Below are 17,929 nucleotides of genomic sequence, written 5' to 3'. Positions count from 1 at the left end.
TTGTCTGGGATGGTCGGTCTCACTTCGAAATTTGAGCCCCACATTGAAACGGCGGTCCGACATACTCTATTTGCGTTTTTTGGTATTGGCTAACACTATTTGGGTTGTAGCGACTGTGCTAGGCTCCTTGGATTATTTGAGTATTGTCTAATCAGAGTTGACTATTTGGTCTATTTTGGCCAATCAGATGCGTTGAGTATGCATTGATAATATTGGTCATGAAATGAGTATGACTTGATAATATTTGAGCGGATTGCGTATGGATTGAAAAATACTCCGTGCTAACATGCCGTACTACCGAATCCATCACAGTATCCTCAATGAGGCGTGCACTGAAGAAGAAATCAAACCTGCCGCCCGGTACCATGTACCTGTCCAAGAAGGGGCGCGGGAAGCGCCGCATCAACCGGGAGAGCCAGGACGTGTGCTTCGATTGCGGCAAGCCGGGACGCCACACACCGCTCTGTGCCTGGAAGCTCAACCCGGGCAAGTACTTGTACGTCGCCGGCTATCTCTCGACTTGCGCCAATGCCATGCCTAGGAACGAAGGCCGCAGACAAGATGACAACGCGTCGCAGGTGCACCCGCCGCAAGTGCAAGTGGCTAGTGGACAAGACGCGCCGCAAGTGCACCAGCCGCAAGCGCAAGCGGCTACTCAGGCAGACGTGCGAGGCATGATACCTTCGTACGTATTGCTCTCAAGAGAGCCACATGCGATGTACTATCTCTCACATGCTATCTGTAGAATGGACGACGATGGCGGATTTCTTTCCGACTTTCTTACGCGCTCGTGGGAAGAGCGGGAGGCCACGCTACCGTCCTTGCACAAGCTGCGCCCCAAGACGCCTCTCGACCGCAGCAAGTGACCAACGTGGAAGTATACGTTGCCCGATGCGTTGTCGCCTCCCGCTCTACTCTCGCTCGCAGCATGACTAGCGGTGGCACCCGAGGAGACGCCACGCCGCGCATGACAGCGCCGGACAGCTGCCGAGGCGACGAGCCGATCGCACAAGGTACATAGAGCGACGCACATCATGCTGCCTGTGCTTGCTCGCTCACATCAGTTCTGCTCGGTAGCGCATTGTCCAACCTGCGCAAGGGTTGATCGCGGCCGTCGGCGAGCGCTTCGACATCGATCATCGTCGGCTCGCGACAGATAGCTGGCTCGTCGACCCGCGCCGCACACGACCTGCGCTGAGAACGAGCCCAGCAGCAAACGTGCGTTCAACGAAGGCGCGCCAATGCGGCGAGGTCGAGCGATAACGACAAAGCAACAACGAGAGGCGGTTGAAGCCGCTGGATATCGGATAGTATTGCATGTATAAGTTAATGAGATGGCTACACTCGCGAATAAGACTTGATACGAGTGCGCTACGGAGATCGCTGTCTAATGGACATACCGGGTAAATGTACCAGAGTCGATGAGGGCATGGGGTGCAACTCGACAACGTGTCGGCAGTGCCGTGTCGCTTGGTGTTCGCAGCGCAGTGTAGCCTTGCCGCGGAATCACCGCGCTGGCGCATCTAGCTTGATTCTATACTAGCAAGCGTCGTGGGCACCTATTCAGGCGATGGAGGTAGCTACGTGGTGGCGACCAGGCAGCGCGTCGGCAGCAGTGGCACGCGCGGTGGTCTGAGCAGAAGCGACACGTGCTGGCTGTGCGAGCGAGCGCCAGCGGACTGCGCTGCGAAGATGCGTCTTCTAGCCTCCATGCCGGAAGCAGCGACGCCGGCGGCGACGGCTTGGGTGGCTGGCGCTGCGCCAACCGCGCGGACCGCGCGGCCTGACGCGCCCCGACGCAATAGAATGCAATTCAGTACCCTTTGCCATCCTATCTCCATGGTCCGTATTTGATTTCACAGGATATTGATTCTCAATAGAGCATTAGCCAGTAAGCGCCAAGTGTCCAATTGAACGGCACTTTGCCATTAATTGACCCATTTCAACAACGAAACAAACCTCCGAGAAATAATGCGTGGGCGGCCCACCTGTGACATTCGATCATGCGAATCCGATGCTGCCGGAAATTATTGCTGCTATTGCGACGCCTTTTTACAACGTATTTTTATTCCGTTTGGCGCTTTTTTATTAAATTGCGCGCGCGGTCATTTCACAAAGTCATCAGACGCGGAGACGACCACGGGAATTCTTCCCTTGGAGACAACAGACGCGGGCCGGATGGAGACAACAAGGTGGCGCAATTGGAACGACGAAGAGGACGTCATGTTACTGTGGCAGATCTCAGCCGACCGCCCGTTCGCCCAGCATCACGGCCGGCTTCGTATGGCCTGGGCAAAAGTAGCGAATACGCTCATGGCATGCGAGGAGTTTACTCGCGACGTCGATGCCAAGAAGATCCAGAACCGCTTCAGCGCTCTCCTCGAAGCCCACAAAGTATCCAACAAAGGGGCTGCAGCGAAGTCGGACGAGGACGCAACGGAGAAGATCATGCTACTTGACGACCTGACCCAGCAATTCGCGCAAGCAAAGGTCAAGGTGGCAGAGAAGAGTGAAGAAAAGAAAACCCAGAACAACGAGTCCGAGACCGCCGGCCAACTCGTTCGCGACCGTGCCGTGACGACGTGCACGAAGCGCAAGGCCGAGGATCCGCCCGCACGACAAAACGCCGACGCGAGTGTGCTCGAGTTCTTGAAGCGGGAGTCCGACAACGCCAAGGAGCTCCAAGCCGAATCGCTCCAGCGCCTCCATTTCGAGGAAGACTTGGCCGAACGCCAGCGCCAACGAGAGGAGGCACGCTCCGAGCGAGGGGCCGCCGAGCGTCGCAAGGAGCGTCGGTACCGGCTACACGGAGCAAAATTAGAGACGCGGATCCTCGAACTGGAGCTGATGCTTAAGCGTTGGGATGAACTCGACTGAACACGATGTTTCAAAGCATCAATTCGTCCACTATTACATCGTTAACGGGACAAGTATTCTTCAAGTGTCGGAGGCACTAGATTAAAGAAGTCGGAGGTTTGATTCCCGCCGCAACAGCAGCAGTTGAGGTGAGTGAGGAACATCGCGACCTCGACAATCTTGCCGACGGGAGTAAGCATGATCTTTTGTTGCGGTGTGAACTGGAGGCTTGCCCATAGCGTTTTCATGCGACCCAAGTTCCACTCGACCGACTAGCGCACTTGGCTCATGCTGCGGTTGAGCTCTTTCTTTCGCCAGTTGATGTCATCGCGCTCAGACACATTTACATGAACGTTGGACAAAGCCCGGATTGCTCAACCAGTGGCGCTCCATTGTAACATCGATCTATCAATATATCCATGTATCAGTGAGCCCTTAGCAGCAGTGTTGTGATGTGCGAGCGCTATACTTTGTAGCTACCAAGTATGCGCAGCGTTGGAACAAGTAATCTCCTCCTCCATCGCGAGCTCGCCGGTATGTGGTTACGCGGGCGGCGGCTCGTCTTGCTCGCCAGCAGTTGCCTGGCGTTGCTAGTTACCAAGCCATGATGACACATTTCGTAAGTCCTTGCAGGCGTCGCGATCCGGAGCAAAGCTGCATAGCTTCGCACGGGGCGAAAATCGGGCAGCAGCAAGGTTCGCAGCGACGGCGATCATCTCGTGGCCTGGGACGAAAGCCCGTCAGTGACGTGTCGATTCTTGCCGAGCCGCATGCACATTCCGTATCCCGGAGCTGACCCCGGTACAATCGCTCTACACGTTGCTGCGTGCGGCGTCTGGCTCAAGACGACCGTCCTGTCCTCTCGCATTCCAGTAGATCGACATCTTGAATGAATTCAAACAGGTCTTCAAAAGCTGTCTTCAAAAGCAACGAGCAAATCCATTTTCTGCGAACGTTCCGCCAAAACACATGCACTCTAACCTGATAGTGTCGTTTCCGAAAGGCGTCACCGCCGTGTCGATTGGCACTGTCACTGCGCGGATCGACACGGAAGCGACTGGTTGAACTACATCTTGACCCAATGTGTAGTCGTACGACCGGTGCGGTTGCAGAAACTGTGAGGCTGCCGCGCCGGCCGTCTGCGACACCGCAACGACCGCACGCAAAGAAGGCTGTCCCCGCTGCAAGAGGCCATCCACAAATTTGGAGGATGACGGTGTCCGTATCTACTTTTATATGGACCTTGCATTCTCATCATTCTGCAATTTGCCAACGATGAAGTGCATCTACCTGCTCCCTCTGCTCGCCGCCTCGTCGCACGCCTTTGTCGACTGCACGAGGGATGTCCTCACCGCCTTGTACACTTGCGCCGACGCGCTCCAGCCGCACAGCGACCACTACGTCAACTCGGTGCCTCGCATCGGGTCCCCCGGTGTCCACAACGCCATTTGCTACGGCGACTACCCGACGTGCAATGATCTCCAGCGGCTCGTCGGGACGCCGGCCGCCAACTGCGACGTCTCGCTCGCCAAGGGCTACTACGTCAACATTGGCCGGGACCTGCTTTCGCCGTGCGCGAGCCCGATGCCGCCGCGCACCAAGGACGTCGAGCTTTGCACGGGCACGGGCCTGACGCTGTCCGAGTACAGCAGCAAGCTCTACACGGATGTGCACCGGGGCAACGACAACGAACATTTCTTGTACAACAACACGGACCGCACGCTCCGCGCCAAGAGCAACGGCCAGTGCGTCGAGGCCATCATGACGCCGTGGCCGGGTGCTGTGCACACCGTGCCCTGCAACGGCAACAGCGAGATGCAGCAGTGGACCATCGAGAAGGAGCGCGTCTCGGCGCTGCGCGGGGGGTTGTGCCTGAAGGCCGAGCCGGCGAGCCGCGGTGCCGTCGTCGGCCTCACTTCGTGCAACTTTGGCGGGCAGTCGCCGGCGTATTTCGTCGAGTGCGCAGCCGCCAAGCCGACGTACGTGACGGTCACGTCGCAGGGCAAGCGCCTGAGCGAGTACTACTCGAACCTCTTTGCCAACGCGCCCGCCAACAACTTCAACGAGCTCTTTGTTTGGGACCAACCCAACAAGATGTTCAAGGTCGCCAGCAACAACCAGTGCTTGGACGCCTTCAAGGACGCCAACGGCAAGGTCCAGGTGCACACGTGGGCCTGCGACGTCAACAACGGCAACCAAAAGTGGAACTTCAACCCGACCACCAAGACGCTGGAGCACGCGACGCACACTGGCCAGTGCCTCGACGCCGACCCGACGTACGCCGATCGCCACGCGCAGATGTGGGCATGCACCCCCAACAACGCCAACCAGCAGTGGTCCATCGACACCTTTACGGCCTAATTAGCGTTCAATGAATGGCAATGACATGTATCCCCCATCTAATTGTATGCGAGCATTGCAACCAAGACGGTGCTAGGAGGACTAGAGTGCTCGGTAGGCAACTTGAAGGGACGAGGTCGGTGATCCAGCAAAGAATAGAGCAGTGTCTATGGGCCGGTGCTGACGTACACCAACGGCAACATAGTGCGGCTCGCTCGCTTATACCGATGGCATTGCGCCGTCTCGCTTTAAAGTCCAGCAGACTCAAGCCGGCGTCGGCGCGAGGATCTCTCCCGTGCTCATTGCCAGCCTTATGCTTATGTACGACTTCCTCAAGCCGCACCTGCGTCTCGTGCCCTCCTAAGGTATGCCTTGCTGTCCGTCGGCTCTGCGCACCTGCGCGTCTGTAGGTAGCCGTCGTCGACGAACGACTATTGTTGAAGTCCCCGAGGGAATCGACAAGCAATACCGCATTGCGACCGAGAGACATACCTCATGATGGCGTTTCAATCAATCAATCAATCAATCAAACGTGTTTGCGTTGAAATCAATGATGGCGTGTACGCAAAGTATGTTGACGAAGTCTCCTCGAGCACGATGCCACGCGTCAGTGATGCTTAAGGAGCCTCGGCGTCGTGGCCTTTATTATTGGCGCTCGCCATTTACAACCATAAATAACCATATTTGGGCGAACGCAGGCTCGCCGCGTCGGCGCATTGACCAAAATTCAGTTTAAAAATGAAATCGCCCATACTCGCCAGAGTGCTAGATGGCGCTTTGGCGAGCGCAAAATGCTATGTACCGTCGCCGTGCGAGATCTGTAGCGAGAGGAAATGACAGCGGCGACCCAACACATGATATAGTGTGATTTTGATTAACCGAAATACTGTACTCGTGCAAACCAGGCCTCATCGCGCAGCATATCGCGCGCCCTTTGCCTCCCTCGGCCACACGAAACACGCTCTCGAACAGCAATAAACGAGATGGCGTCCTCAGTTTCCGCGATTTCAACGCATTTTCAACCGAATTGCTGGCCAAATTTCGTAAAAGCCAACGCTCGGCAGTACGAGTTTGGTGTGAGCGCCCTAGGAACGACGTGGCCGAACAAACTGGACGCAGCCTGGCTCGAGATCCATCACCAACTGTGGCACCTAGAATTGGGGTCCTTGGAGCTATCAAACCCCACGATGTCACGAATAGTATTTTGGCAAGCATGCCGCCACCTCGAAAATCAAACAATGGATTTATGTGTGATTACGCCGCGTTCAGCGTCAGAAACGACAAGTACGACGTACAAGAAGTGTGTGGAGAGGTATACACGGCTGCTACGTGGCGCTGATGCACCTGTGTACTGATAATTGTGATCATCTTGGTGATCGTACACTATTTGAGATCGGTGGTCTGCCTCACTCTATCTTAAATACTGTGAGGTTGCCTCCTAACCTCCTAACCTCGGTGCTTTGGATGTCGGAGTCGATCTCAACCTCCATTCGTATATCACGACGAGCGCGCTCCATTATGCAAAAAGCACAAAGCAAAATGGAGGGTGCAGACCGCAGCGTGAAAACGACAGAGTCTGTCGGACGCTTTTTATATGCGTTTCTTATATTGGTCGTGTTGAACTATTTCAAAGGTACCAGCGCAATTTGGGTGGTGTGATAGAGAGCACACGGCGCGAGCTATACATGCGAGAAAATAGTTCCTTGCTACTCGAACGTTCGAGAGACGGCGATGGATGGGACTCTCTTCACACTGGCGCCCACGAGCCAAGAAATACGAGACACACTATGAATTCACGCACGAATTTATGCATCGCTCTCAAGAGACATTGAGCACGTCACGCAACATGGAGCACCGAGCAGACTACGGGTAGTGTGATAGAGCGGTCACGCCGTGGACGTGGTTCAAAGCAGCGACAAGACCATCGCACTGGTTGACGCGGTGCCGCAGCTGCAAGTTTTCGAGGCAGCTGTGGGCGCACTCCCAGCGCAGCTCGTCGGCCACGTCGCGCCACGAAAGGGCGGGGACCGCGCGACGCAGCTCAATGACGTCCTCGAGCTCGAGGATCTGCTGCGTAAGCGTCGCGCGCAGCTCAAGGTAGCGCTCCCGGTTGCGTCGTTGCAGCTTGCGCTTGATCGCCTTCATGGACACTTGACAGGGCGAGCTGGCTCCGGGCATGCTGTGCGGTCAAATGCAATGTGAGCTCATGCAGTGGTTGTGGCTCGGTCCGAGCAAAGATAAGCAACGTAGGAGGATGGATTCTGATCTGCAGATGATCACTGTGATATATATTTTCTCAGATCGTAGAGCACATGCAAAGACATGCCTGCCGTGTGAGGGAGGCTTCTACGTAGTACATGGCGTCGACGATTGATGAAATCAACGACGACCAGATCACTCCCACCGTCTTCGTCACTCTGGTAGCGTTGGGAAGTCATCGCTCGAGACGTGTCTCCATGCCTCAGCACTCGGGTTGTCGAAGATTCGCAAACAATGGTCCTTGGCTCTTTATAAGGGTATTGTAGTTTTCATCAAGATGACGCGGCATTTCGGCACGGCTTCGCACACCACGACGAGATATTGTGATCAGTATCGTATGGTCCAAGCTGACGCATATCACGCCGAGTAGCCGTGAGAGGGACCCATGATGTCTCCTCACGGCGTAAACAACTACCAATACAGCTCTTCTCGTGGTGCTCTTCTTCGTGCGATACGAACACTTGCTTGGCACACGGCGTGCATCCATCCCCGACATGCAGCATCAAGGCATCTACCTCGACCAATGCGTCTCGAACACACTCCAGCACCTTCGACGCGCAGCCAGGACAGTGGTACCGACTTGGATCCCGCCATTTTCGCTTGATTTCGGAAGCCCATCGTCGGCGGTGGCGACCCGCGTGAGCTCTACAGCTCATGGGGCTGGCGCCACTCGGCAAAGCGCAACGAAGTTCAACTTCAACTTCGTTTTTTCCGGATACTGCCATGAAACGGTGTAATCTCCGGACTCTGGATTCTGGGAACCGTTGCCGCATGGCCGAGCCCGTGGGCATGAGCAAGATGGGCAGCTACTGCTGCGTCTGCGCCGACGCTGGCGCGAGTCGCCCGCCAGCGCTCGAGGCCGCGCCGCCGACGCTCCTCCGCATCCTCGACGCGTCGCTCCTCGGCGACGAGGCGTCGACCATCCCGCGCGAGCTCGCCTTCTCGGGCGTCTTTCCCGTCGGGTTTCGCGCAGCGCACCTCTTCGCCGCCGTCTCGTCGCCCGTCGAGCAAGTCGTGCGCGACGGCTACAACACGAGTGTGCTCTGCTACGGCCGCGCCGAGGCCAAGCGCGCGCTCACGCTCGGCGCCTGCGACATTGCACCCGAGGCCATCAAGTCGATCGAGTCGGCGCTCACTGCGTACGGCCAGATCGGCGGCATCCTCTTCCAGCTCTTAACCGAGGTACGCACAACCCAACGACCCTGCTAATGATTCTGCACATCTAGGTGGACGCTACCGTGTACCGCGTTGGCTTGAGCTGCTGGAGCATCGCCGCCGAGACGGTCATCGACCATTTGAAAGACCTCGTGGGCACGGACGCACCGCCCGACGGCCCGATTCAGTTTACGACCATGCAAGTAAGCAGCGTGGCACAGGCCCTCGCGCTGCTACGCACGTCTTTTGGTCCGCGCGCCAACCATCGCCTCGAGGACGACACACATGTCTTCGTGCGTCTTGCTGTCTACAATGCGGCGGGCCAAGAGCTCAGCCTCCTCCACTACGTCGACCTCGGGCGCCAGCTCGCGGCCAAGGAGCAGGCCGAGTTCCTCACGCTATTTGACGACCTCGTTGATTTTGAAACCAGCGTTGAGGCGCCATCCCAACCGGCAGTAGTGCCTCGGAGCTGTACGTTGACGCAGTTCGTGGCGCCGCTGCTGGCGGGCAACTCCAAGACGTTCCTCGTCGACTTCGTCCCACGGCACGGAGTGCGCGAGAGCCTCGAGTGGCTCTGGGTCATGTCGGGCGTCCGCCTCATAACGTCGGCGTGCGTCAAGCTCACCCAGATTGCACCCGAGATGGTCGAGTTTCAGCCGTTTGTCGCACCGCACCCGACGCCGTACGTGTTTGGATCGTGTGGATGGGCTCGGATAGGTTTGGATAGAACTCATGGATACGATGGATTAGACCGAAAGCGAGCTTGAACAAGCGGCTCTTTGGAGACTCCAGCAGCGCCGACGGGGCCATGGACTGGCTCGACAAGTTCACCCACCGGAAAAGCCAGATCCTCGGGCAGCTCGATAGCGAGCCACGGACCGAACCCGACCGGAAGCCCTCGGCGATGGTATTTTGCTCGCATGCAATCTAAGAGCTTAGAGAACACGCGTACTAGACTCCTGCGGGCCTCGGGCGTCCATCGGTGGCCGAGCCGCCGACCGTCAAAAGTCCGTTGCGAGACGCGATGGTGGTGACCCCGCTTTCCGTCACACCGCTTTCGCCGATTCGCGAGGCGAATCCAAGTACTAACGACCCTCTCCTCCTTGACGAGGTGGCTCATGTGTGGTCTAGGTCGATTTGAAGAGTTGCTGCGCGATGCGCACCTGCCATCCATTGCGCCGCCCGCGCCGGATGTCGAGGGTACAACCCTGGATAAATCCAGACTTATTCAGGCGAGATAGGGCTCGATGCGAAAAGTGCACTGACCGTGCAGCGCACCGAGGCACTCTTACTTCGCTCCAACTACGACCAGCTCCTCCGCTTCGTCAAGGACCAGTACCACCACAACGAGCAGCTCCAGCTCAACGTCGACGACGCTCACTTTCAGCTCTCGGAAATGCAAACGACTTTTGACGTGCAAGTACGTCTTGCATGGGTTTGTATCAAGTTGATATTTTGAATCGTAGACGCAGGATCTCAAGCTCGCCAACGTCGAGCTTCGAAGCAAAGTCCGCATGCTCGAGCAGTCGTCGGGCCTGCAGTCGCTCTTCGACAAGGCACCTTGGTTCAAAATCGACATGTGCACAACTCATTCGTGTCTAGTACGACGCCGAGATGACGGCGCTGCTGAGAGAACTCGAGGAGCTCCGCGCCCGCAACCTTGAGCTCGAACTCAAGGTGCGCATCGTCCTCGTTGTTCGACTAACTATCAAGGTAGCTGGCGCACAACGCCAGCGTCGACTTGCGCAATCGGTACCGAGAAGTCGTCAAAGAGAACGTGGCGCTGCACGAAGAAGTGCTCCATTTGCGCAAGAAGGAGCGGTGCGCAATCCAGTTAGTCGATTTCGACTCGACGACTTGAAACTAGCCATTTCCTCTCGTCCAAACGCCTCATCGACGACTCGTCCAGGAAGATCGACAAGCTCTCCAAGTACGACATATCGTCTTCATCACAAGACACTATTGTCCATTCTCTGTAGACTGGTGCACACGAAGGAGGATATGTTGCTGGAAGCCCGCTTGGGCGAGGCGCGCCTGAGTGCCCAAGTCGATAAGCAGCAACTCAAGAGCTCGGAGCTCCAGCAGCAGCAGTCGATGCTGCTCCAGGAGAACGAAAAGGCCGCCGAAGAGCTCGTGGCCGTCAAAATGTACCTCGCAAGCGTCAAGAATGTCTGTTATTTATATGACAACATGTCCATTTCACAAAAACTATGTCTAGGAACAACGCAAAGCGGACATGCTCGACTCGTTTGTCCAAAAGCACGGCGCGAACCTCCTCTCCACCGAGTCGAACCGACAATTCTCGGACGGCAGCCCGATCGTTCTGGACGAGACCTTGCGCAAACTGCTGGCAGCGATCAAGCGCGCGTTGCCGCAGCTCGTCCCATCGCTCAACAAGCTCATTCAGCGCCTCCACGTAAGCTCTCTTCATTGAATTGGATCGTTGGATCCGGGCATAGGAGCAAGAAGTGGCACTGCTCGAGTACTCGAGCCGCGAAATGGACCTGATCAACCTCCTCGTGGAGCTCGCGTCCGACCAGCAAGCGCTCGCATCCGACGTGGCCCTACCCAAACCTCCTCCTGTATCCATCAAGAAGAAGAAGAAGGCACCGCCGTTTACGTACACGTAGCCATCGAATCGTTGCATCCAGTGGTTGAAACACTGCATTTGAACATGGAATCAATATTGCTGTCGCTTCTATAAGGTCATCACATCATATGGTGTCTTGACGGAGCGCGATCTAGTGCATGAGCATCGTCGGGCGCTGCTTCATGGACGACTGCGACCGCAAGAGGCGGCGGTCAACCGAACTCGAGGGCGGCGCCGAGAGTGCTTCGCGGCGCGCGTGGACATAGGCGCCAATGAGTGCGAGAAATGACCAGACGCTCCACGCGAGGCAGAAGCGGAAGCCGTAGCGGTACACGCAGGCTTCGTCACAGTGGTCAAAGTAGCTGCCTTCGACCCCTTGTTGCGAGAGGACATAGTCCATGTAGACGCCCGTGAGTTCTGGCGCCAGCGCATACCTGCACATAGTGTGTGAGCGTACGTCTAGAAGACAATATATTTCGTACCCCAAGATATTGAAGACCATGACCGAGACCGACGACGCGAGCGACCGGAGCTGGACCGGCGACGCCGATATGAAGATGCCCGTGCACGCCGGCAAGATGGACCCGCCGAAGAAGAGGAGCAGCCAGAGGCACATGGCCGTCGTATAGACGTCCGGAAGGAACGTGGTGAGGATACCGAGGAGGAACGCGATGAGCCCGAGACCGACGCAGTAGCTCAGCGCTTTGGCCCGCGCGACGGCGCCAATGTAGCCACCTATCCAATCCCATGTCGAATACATCTAGAGACTTTTGGATCGTTGGATAGAAGATACCTGCGCGGTCGATGAGGGCGCCGCCGAAGAAGACGCCGAGGATCGGCCCCGTGCCAGCGACGAGCACATAGAGGCCGTTGACAATGACAACGCTTGTGTGGAAGTTCTTTTGGAGGTAGATCGTGCACCAGAACTGGACGCCGGTCACGACAAAGTAGATGGCCGAGAGACCGAGCACGATGAGCGTAAAGATGGGCTTGGAGAGCAGCACGACGACGCTCTGAAGGACGCTGAGGTCGTCCGGCACGTGCTCGTCGTCCTCGTCGTGCTCGTATGCGTAGTCGTCGCGCAGTGAGAGGTGCCGGGCGAGGCTCGCGGTCGCCTCCGATGGCGCTTCGTCGTCTTCCTCGAGGACCGTGCCGTACTGCGTCTTGATTGCGCTCTGGCTCTGCTGTTGCTGCAGCAGGTCCCACTCCATTTGCTCAAAGTACAGATCAATGTCGTACGAGTCCATGCGGAAGCGCGGTGTGATGTACGAGGCGCGGATCGATGCGCGCTGCGCCGAGTTGAGCTCGTCTTGGTGGCCGTTGTTGAAGCTCCAGCGCAACGACGGCGCTTGCTCGAGCAGCACGTGCGGGTGGCTCACGGGCGGCGACTCGACGATCGGCAGCACGGGCACGAGCACCGACGTCGACGGGAGACTCGCCGACGCTGACGACGGCGCGCGCTTCGAGAGCGACCGTACCGTGGGCACCTTGGTCGTCTTTTCTTGTTGAAGACATCGAGCGCCTTGATCGAGATGTGCTCGCTCGGGATCAAGAAGACGCCAACCATGAGCGGCAGCACGAGAAGGAACTGCAGCACGAACGGCCAGCGCCAGCACGCCATGCCGCACGAGTCTTCGTTGACCCAGTTGGAGACGGACCCAAAGAGGTAGCCAAACATGACGCCGAGGGGCACGCTGCCCTGGAGGTACGACATCCAGCCGGCGACGCGCTCGCGGGGGCTAAAGGCGTCGACCCACAGCGGCGTGTAGACGCAGAGGAAGGCCTGCGTGAAGCCAATGAGCGCGCGCGCAAAGATGAGGAGGTTCGCCGAGTACGAGTGGCCCGTCGGCGTCATGGCAAAGCCGAGGACGCAGAGGTTGTTGAGCACGAGCGAGACGCCGAGCACCCACTTGGCGTCGTAGTGCCGGAGGCAGACGCCGCAGAGCGGTGACGCCAAGCAGAGGGCCACGTAGACGACGCTGCCGAGCGAGCCTTGCTGCTGCACGCTCATGTTGAATGCGACCGCGAACGAGTCGAGGAGGCACGGGATCGAGCCCGCCTCGAGGTAGACGGTCACCTGCGCGAGGATGAGGTACTTGAAGACGTACGAGGCCTCCTTGCGCAGCGCCGCCTTGCTCGATGGCCGGCGTGGCGGCGGCGCCAGCAGCGGCTGGCTCGCCGTCGGCGTCTCGGGCGGCGTCATCGGATGACCAAATAAGATGATCGGCCGGTGGGTCGGAGATACTTTATACGGGAATTACCAAGCGACGGGCCGCACTTTGCATAAAAAGGTCAGGTAAAAGCGTAGAAGCGCGACCAAAACGAAGAGGCTTCGCGCTTGAATTCCCGTAAACAAGTCGTATCGCCGGAAAAGACGGGTTGTATGCGGACAGCCAATGGCATCCGAGGAGCCAGCGGGACCACCTTGAAGCGATCGGCAAGTGCAAAGGCTGCCCATCGTACACCTACTAACTGAAGTTATAGACAGGAAGTGACTGGCCAGAGGTGCCAGGTGCGGCCGCTGCTTCGAACCCGTGTCCCTAGCCCCGTTCGCGGTGCTTGAACGACGATTTTCAGGCGCCATTCGCCCAGTAGGCAGAACTGTCAACTACGAACGTTCGTGCAAAGGCACCAGATAGCTCTACCAGATACCAGATAGCTCTACCAGATACTACTGTAGTATATTCACGCATGCAGCGCACCGGTGCTACAGTGTAGCCGTGAAGCATCGATCGAGGAGCATGCGTGATGTCATTCATGGCTGACGCGATTATCCGGACGGTATCCGGACTGTGCACTCGGCGTCGGCAGTCATCGCTGCACGAAAAATCATAAGTCATGAGTCGGTCGAGTTGGATCGTGTACTAGTACATTTTTTTGTCAAGTCGAAATCTGCAACGCGGTCGTCCATAGCGTACAGAAATCGTTTCTTAAGCCCGCAGTCTATAGCAACAATCGCACTGAGGGCAAAGGTCAACGATTCCTGCACGCGAGCTCGTGACTTGTAGCTGACAAACTCGTCGTCAATCCTCCGTATCATTGCCTCGTGTCGCACGAGTAGAAGAACACGTCTTGTACACAATGGTGCGCAGACGTTCCGACACAAAAACTATCAATCTATCAAACTCGCCGGCCTTTGCCCGCTCCCTTCCGTAACCCGGGGCATCGAGCAAGATACCTGCATACTAACCCCTCGCCACTCGGTCCGCCGTTGGCAATGTACCTAACGTAGTGCACGGTGGTACGAGCCAAGGCTCGCAAGTGCTGTACCAGAGGCGGGGCACAAAGACACTCCAAGGTGTGCAGGGATCGTACGTCGTCGGTGATGATCCAAGACCGATGCGTTGGATTGGATTGGGTGTCCATCGCATGACGAAGCTTCATGGGACCGTAATCGTATGAAGTGGAGCAGCAGCTTCGTTTTCTACGCTCAAAGGTCTTTCCTGCTGCAAGGTGCTTCCAGCGCCCACCCTCGCCACTCAGCTTTGAGCTCCCAGCTCTTGAAGCCGCCGCGGCACCAAGGACAACGATCGTACCCATGCATCCTTCGTCGTCTAGAAGCTTGTGGGTGGACCATTGCACACAGACATGCAACTCAGATCGTAGAGCGCCGCCTCGTACCGTATTGGTCAGGCGGATCGACGACGTTTCACTTTGCACTTTGCCCTTTGGCCTTCATGAAGACCGCCGTCCTCTCGTCGCTGCTCCTCGCCGCCAACGCCGAGGTCTACTCGGTGCTCTTCACGACCCAAGCCGGCAACGTGACGATTGACGTGCACGAGGACTGGGCGCCGATCGGCGCCGCCCGCTTCAAGGAGCTCATTGCCGACAAGTTCTTCGACAACTCGGCGTTCTTCCGGTATGTGCCCAACTTTGTCGCGCAGTGGGGCATCGCGGCCGAGCCCAAGGTCAACGACAAGTACGGCAACATCACGGACGACCCGCGCAACGTGGCGGTCTCGAACCTTCCGGGCACGATTGCGTATGCGATGGACGAAGCCCCCAACACGCGCACGACGCAGGTGTACGTCAACTTTGCCAACAACTCGCGCCTGGATGCGAAGGGCTTTACGCCGTTTGCGATCGTCACGAGCGGCCTCGACGTGCTCCAAAACAAGATCTACGCCGGCTACGGCGAGGAGCCCGACCAGGATAAGATCTACGCCGAGGGCGAGGCGTACCTCCAGCGCGAGTTTCCGCTGCTGACGCACATTACAAGCACGAGCTTTCTCCACGACAACTGCTAATTCTTGTAATAATGACGAATAACCTCAAGTGTTTTCGAGGGTGTGAAATAGAGACCGGCGGTGCATTCTGGCGTCGACGCACTTACAGGACATGACCAGATTTTGAAAACGATCAGATCTGAAAAAGGAATCCAAGGACCGTCCGACAAACGAGGTACACTCGCGCTGGCGAGGCCGTAGTCCCACGCCTGCAGTTCTGGAATTGCTTGAAGCGAGCCCGTTGCCAGGGTTGATGTGGGTACATGCGAGACAGGCCGGGCACCGACGCGCTGGAGTAGAGCGACATCGCAGCGATCGGCGTGTCGTGGCGCATCGTGCTGCGTCAACGGCTGTGTTGCACGGGGCGCGCTCCTTTGCATTAGCGGCGAGCGCTGTCGCCAGCTGTCACACGCGTGGTCGGTTGTCGACGGTGGGTTGCGCCATAAAATATGCATTTTCACGCGTGAGCTCGACTTTGCCCTTTCCCAACTTCAACGGGTCCTGGCTCTCGCAGCAGTGATACACACGCGATGGAGGCGACGGCCGCCCATAGCATCCGCGCGGTCTCGCAAGTGACGGTGCCGCCGCTGCACCCGGCAGCGTACGTGGCCCTCTCGCTCTCCGTGCTCGCCATCTACCTCTGGCTCGTCCACGCCTTCGAGTCGTCCGTGCATCTCCACCAGAAGAAGGACCGCGCGTCGCTCATCGCGCGGCAGTTCTACCTCGAGCAGCGCAAGCGCCGATCGCAGCACCCGCCGCGCCTCGATGCTATTCCCGAAGAGCGTCTCTCGAACCCAACAACACCAACATCAACGTCGGTCGTCTAGCGTGCAATGCTTCCGTAATATTTAGCGCTCTATTTCGTCGGCGACGGCTTGGGCTGGACCTCGAGCACATAGCCTTTCTGGAGGTCGGCCAGCCGGTACGGACCATACTCGACGCGGATGAGACGCTTCACGATGAGACGCACGTGGGCAAGCGCCTTGCGCACTTCTCGGTTCTGTCCATAGATGGAGATGGATCGTTGTCAGTCGTTGTTTCGAGAAGAAGAATCCTCGTACCTTGCCTTCGCTGAGCTTGACCTTGAGCCACGAGTCCTTATCCTTGGTCGACTCGATCGTGACTTGAATCGGGCGGTACTTGATGCCGTCGACGACCGCGCCTTTCTGCAGCTCGGCGATCTTGGACGGAAGCACCTGGCCACGAGCGAGCATTAGCGTACTGGAGATATATTCAAGTCCACGATGGTGCAGTACCTGGCCTCGCACGAGGACGCGGTAGGTGCGCTGCACCTCAAACTGCGGGTGCTCGAGCTCGCGGGCGTAGGCGCCGTCGTTCGTCAGGAGCAAAAGACCTTCCGTGTTGAAGTCGAGGCGACCCTGGTCGCGTTATTAGGAGTGTTTATGAAGAGCAAGAAGACGCGAGAAGGACGTACGACAGCCATGATGTGATGCTGCATGCCCATCTTCTTGAGACGGTCCATGATGGTCGGGCGGCCTTGCGGGTCGCTGGTCGTCACGAGCTCCTGCGTTGGCGTCAGATTCCAAGCCTTATAGAGTCAAGACACGTACGCCCATGAGCTTGTGCGCGATCCAGACGCGGCGCTTGTCCTTGAACGTCAGCGGCTTGTCGTCGACCGTGACCAAGTCGTCCATACTGACGTTGTGGGCGACGTTGTCAACCTAGCGGAGCGTGAAGGGATGGTCGAAGGTTGGAAGATAAAAAGTTACAAGCACGCCATTGACGGTGACGCGGCCGTCTTGAATGATCTTTTCGGCTTCGCGGCGCGAGCTCACGCCACTGAGCGCAAGCCGCTTGGCCAGGCGGAGGACGTCGGTGGGCGCGATGGGGATGATCGGGCCTGTCGTCTTGGCCGAGATCTTGTTGCGGTACTTGGTCTTTTCCGCGATCTGCTCGGGCGTGAGCTTCGTGCTCTTGATCGTGATGCAGCGGCGGAAGATGCGCGCGGCGAACATGCTCGACGAGGTTGCAGCAAATGATGCAGTCTCGTTTCACTGGTCATCATATCTACCAATGGCATCGCACATTGCCAGTCGAGTGGATTTCATTGGCGGATAAAGAATTATTGAATGCAGTCATATCTTGATCTTTATAGCCAATCCAAATAGCGTTTCGAGAGCATCCGAAAGCCAATTGGTTGAAATGGTTGAATTTCAGCCAAGAATGCACGAATCCGTCCGATAACCGTACGTTGTCAACCGGTTCGAAAGCTCGATCCGCTATGGCAAACGGTTATGTCAAACAAACCACTAATACAACCTACTACTTCAGCACAGACACCAATTCAACCTGTAGTGTGTTCCAAGGCCTCACGCGTCTTATTGCTCCTTCCATGGCGGCAGCCGAGGGAGCCAACGACCCGACCCTAAATCCCAACCGGATCGCCCAAACAACTCGGTTACAGGATTCGACTCGGAAGGTAGCCATTCCCGCTTCCTTCGCGGCGAATTGACCGGTCCAGCGTTAACGCACAGGGCCATCA

General features: G+C 57.3%; 6 protein-coding genes across 6 annotated transcripts; 3 read left to right on the top strand and 3 right to left on the bottom strand.

Moving 5' to 3' along the window:
- Positions 1 to 1,506: 1,506 nt before the first annotated feature.
- On the bottom strand, positions 1,507 to 1,841 carry SPRG_20532 (hypothetical protein; the record flags this gene model as incomplete). Its single annotated transcript, XM_012347226.1, has 2 exons — positions 1,507 to 1,534; positions 1,585 to 1,841. The coding sequence occupies 2 exons, from the start codon at positions 1,839 to 1,841 to the stop codon at positions 1,507 to 1,509; spliced, it is 285 nt and encodes a 94-aa protein (XP_012202616.1).
- A 2,290-nt stretch (positions 1,842 to 4,131) lies between these two features.
- SPRG_20531 (hypothetical protein) lies at positions 4,132 to 5,217 on the top strand (the record flags this gene model as incomplete). Its single annotated transcript, XM_012347225.1, has 1 exon — positions 4,132 to 5,217. One exon carries the CDS (start codon positions 4,132 to 4,134, stop codon positions 5,215 to 5,217), a length of 1,086 nt encoding a protein of 361 aa, XP_012202615.1.
- Positions 5,218 to 8,226: 3,009 nt separating this feature from the next.
- SPRG_20530 (hypothetical protein) lies at positions 8,227 to 11,240 on the top strand (the record flags this gene model as incomplete). Its single annotated transcript, XM_012347224.1, has 13 exons — positions 8,227 to 8,637; positions 8,682 to 9,292; positions 9,361 to 9,517; positions 9,566 to 9,692; positions 9,742 to 9,810; positions 9,852 to 10,030; positions 10,077 to 10,166; positions 10,213 to 10,287; positions 10,328 to 10,431; positions 10,478 to 10,540; positions 10,590 to 10,779; positions 10,829 to 11,026; positions 11,070 to 11,240. The coding sequence occupies 13 exons, from the start codon at positions 8,227 to 8,229 to the stop codon at positions 11,238 to 11,240; spliced, it is 2,445 nt and encodes an 814-aa protein (XP_012202614.1).
- A 111-nt stretch (positions 11,241 to 11,351) lies between these two features.
- On the bottom strand, positions 11,352 to 13,403 carry SPRG_07896 (hypothetical protein; the record flags this gene model as incomplete). The annotated part of the gene is made up of 4 exons (XM_012347168.1): positions 11,352 to 11,634; positions 11,683 to 11,935; positions 11,994 to 12,660; positions 12,714 to 13,403. The coding sequence occupies 4 exons, from the start codon at positions 13,401 to 13,403 to the stop codon at positions 11,352 to 11,354; spliced, it is 1,893 nt and encodes a 630-aa protein (XP_012202558.1).
- Positions 13,404 to 14,877: 1,474 nt separating this feature from the next.
- SPRG_20529 (hypothetical protein) lies at positions 14,878 to 15,447 on the top strand (the record flags this gene model as incomplete). Its single annotated transcript, XM_012347223.1, has 1 exon — positions 14,878 to 15,447. The coding sequence occupies one exon, from the start codon at positions 14,878 to 14,880 to the stop codon at positions 15,445 to 15,447; it is 570 nt and encodes a 189-aa protein (XP_012202613.1).
- An 835-nt stretch (positions 15,448 to 16,282) lies between these two features.
- On the bottom strand, positions 16,283 to 17,402 carry SPRG_20528 (hypothetical protein; the record flags this gene model as incomplete). Its single annotated transcript, XM_012347222.1, has 6 exons — positions 16,283 to 16,426; positions 16,488 to 16,622; positions 16,683 to 16,805; positions 16,862 to 16,951; positions 16,998 to 17,108; positions 17,157 to 17,402. The coding sequence occupies 6 exons, from the start codon at positions 17,400 to 17,402 to the stop codon at positions 16,283 to 16,285; spliced, it is 849 nt and encodes a 282-aa protein (XP_012202612.1).
- Positions 17,403 to 17,929: the final 527 nt, after the last annotated feature.

Source organism: Saprolegnia parasitica (genome assembly GCF_000151545.1).
Source record: "Saprolegnia parasitica CBS 223.65 unplaced genomic scaffold supercont2.34, whole genome shotgun sequence".
Classification (NCBI taxonomy): Eukaryota; Oomycota; class Saprolegniomycetes; order Saprolegniales; family Saprolegniaceae; genus Saprolegnia; species Saprolegnia parasitica.
Note: the sequence above shows the minus strand (reverse complement) of the source record. Positions and strands in the feature narration are given on the sequence as shown.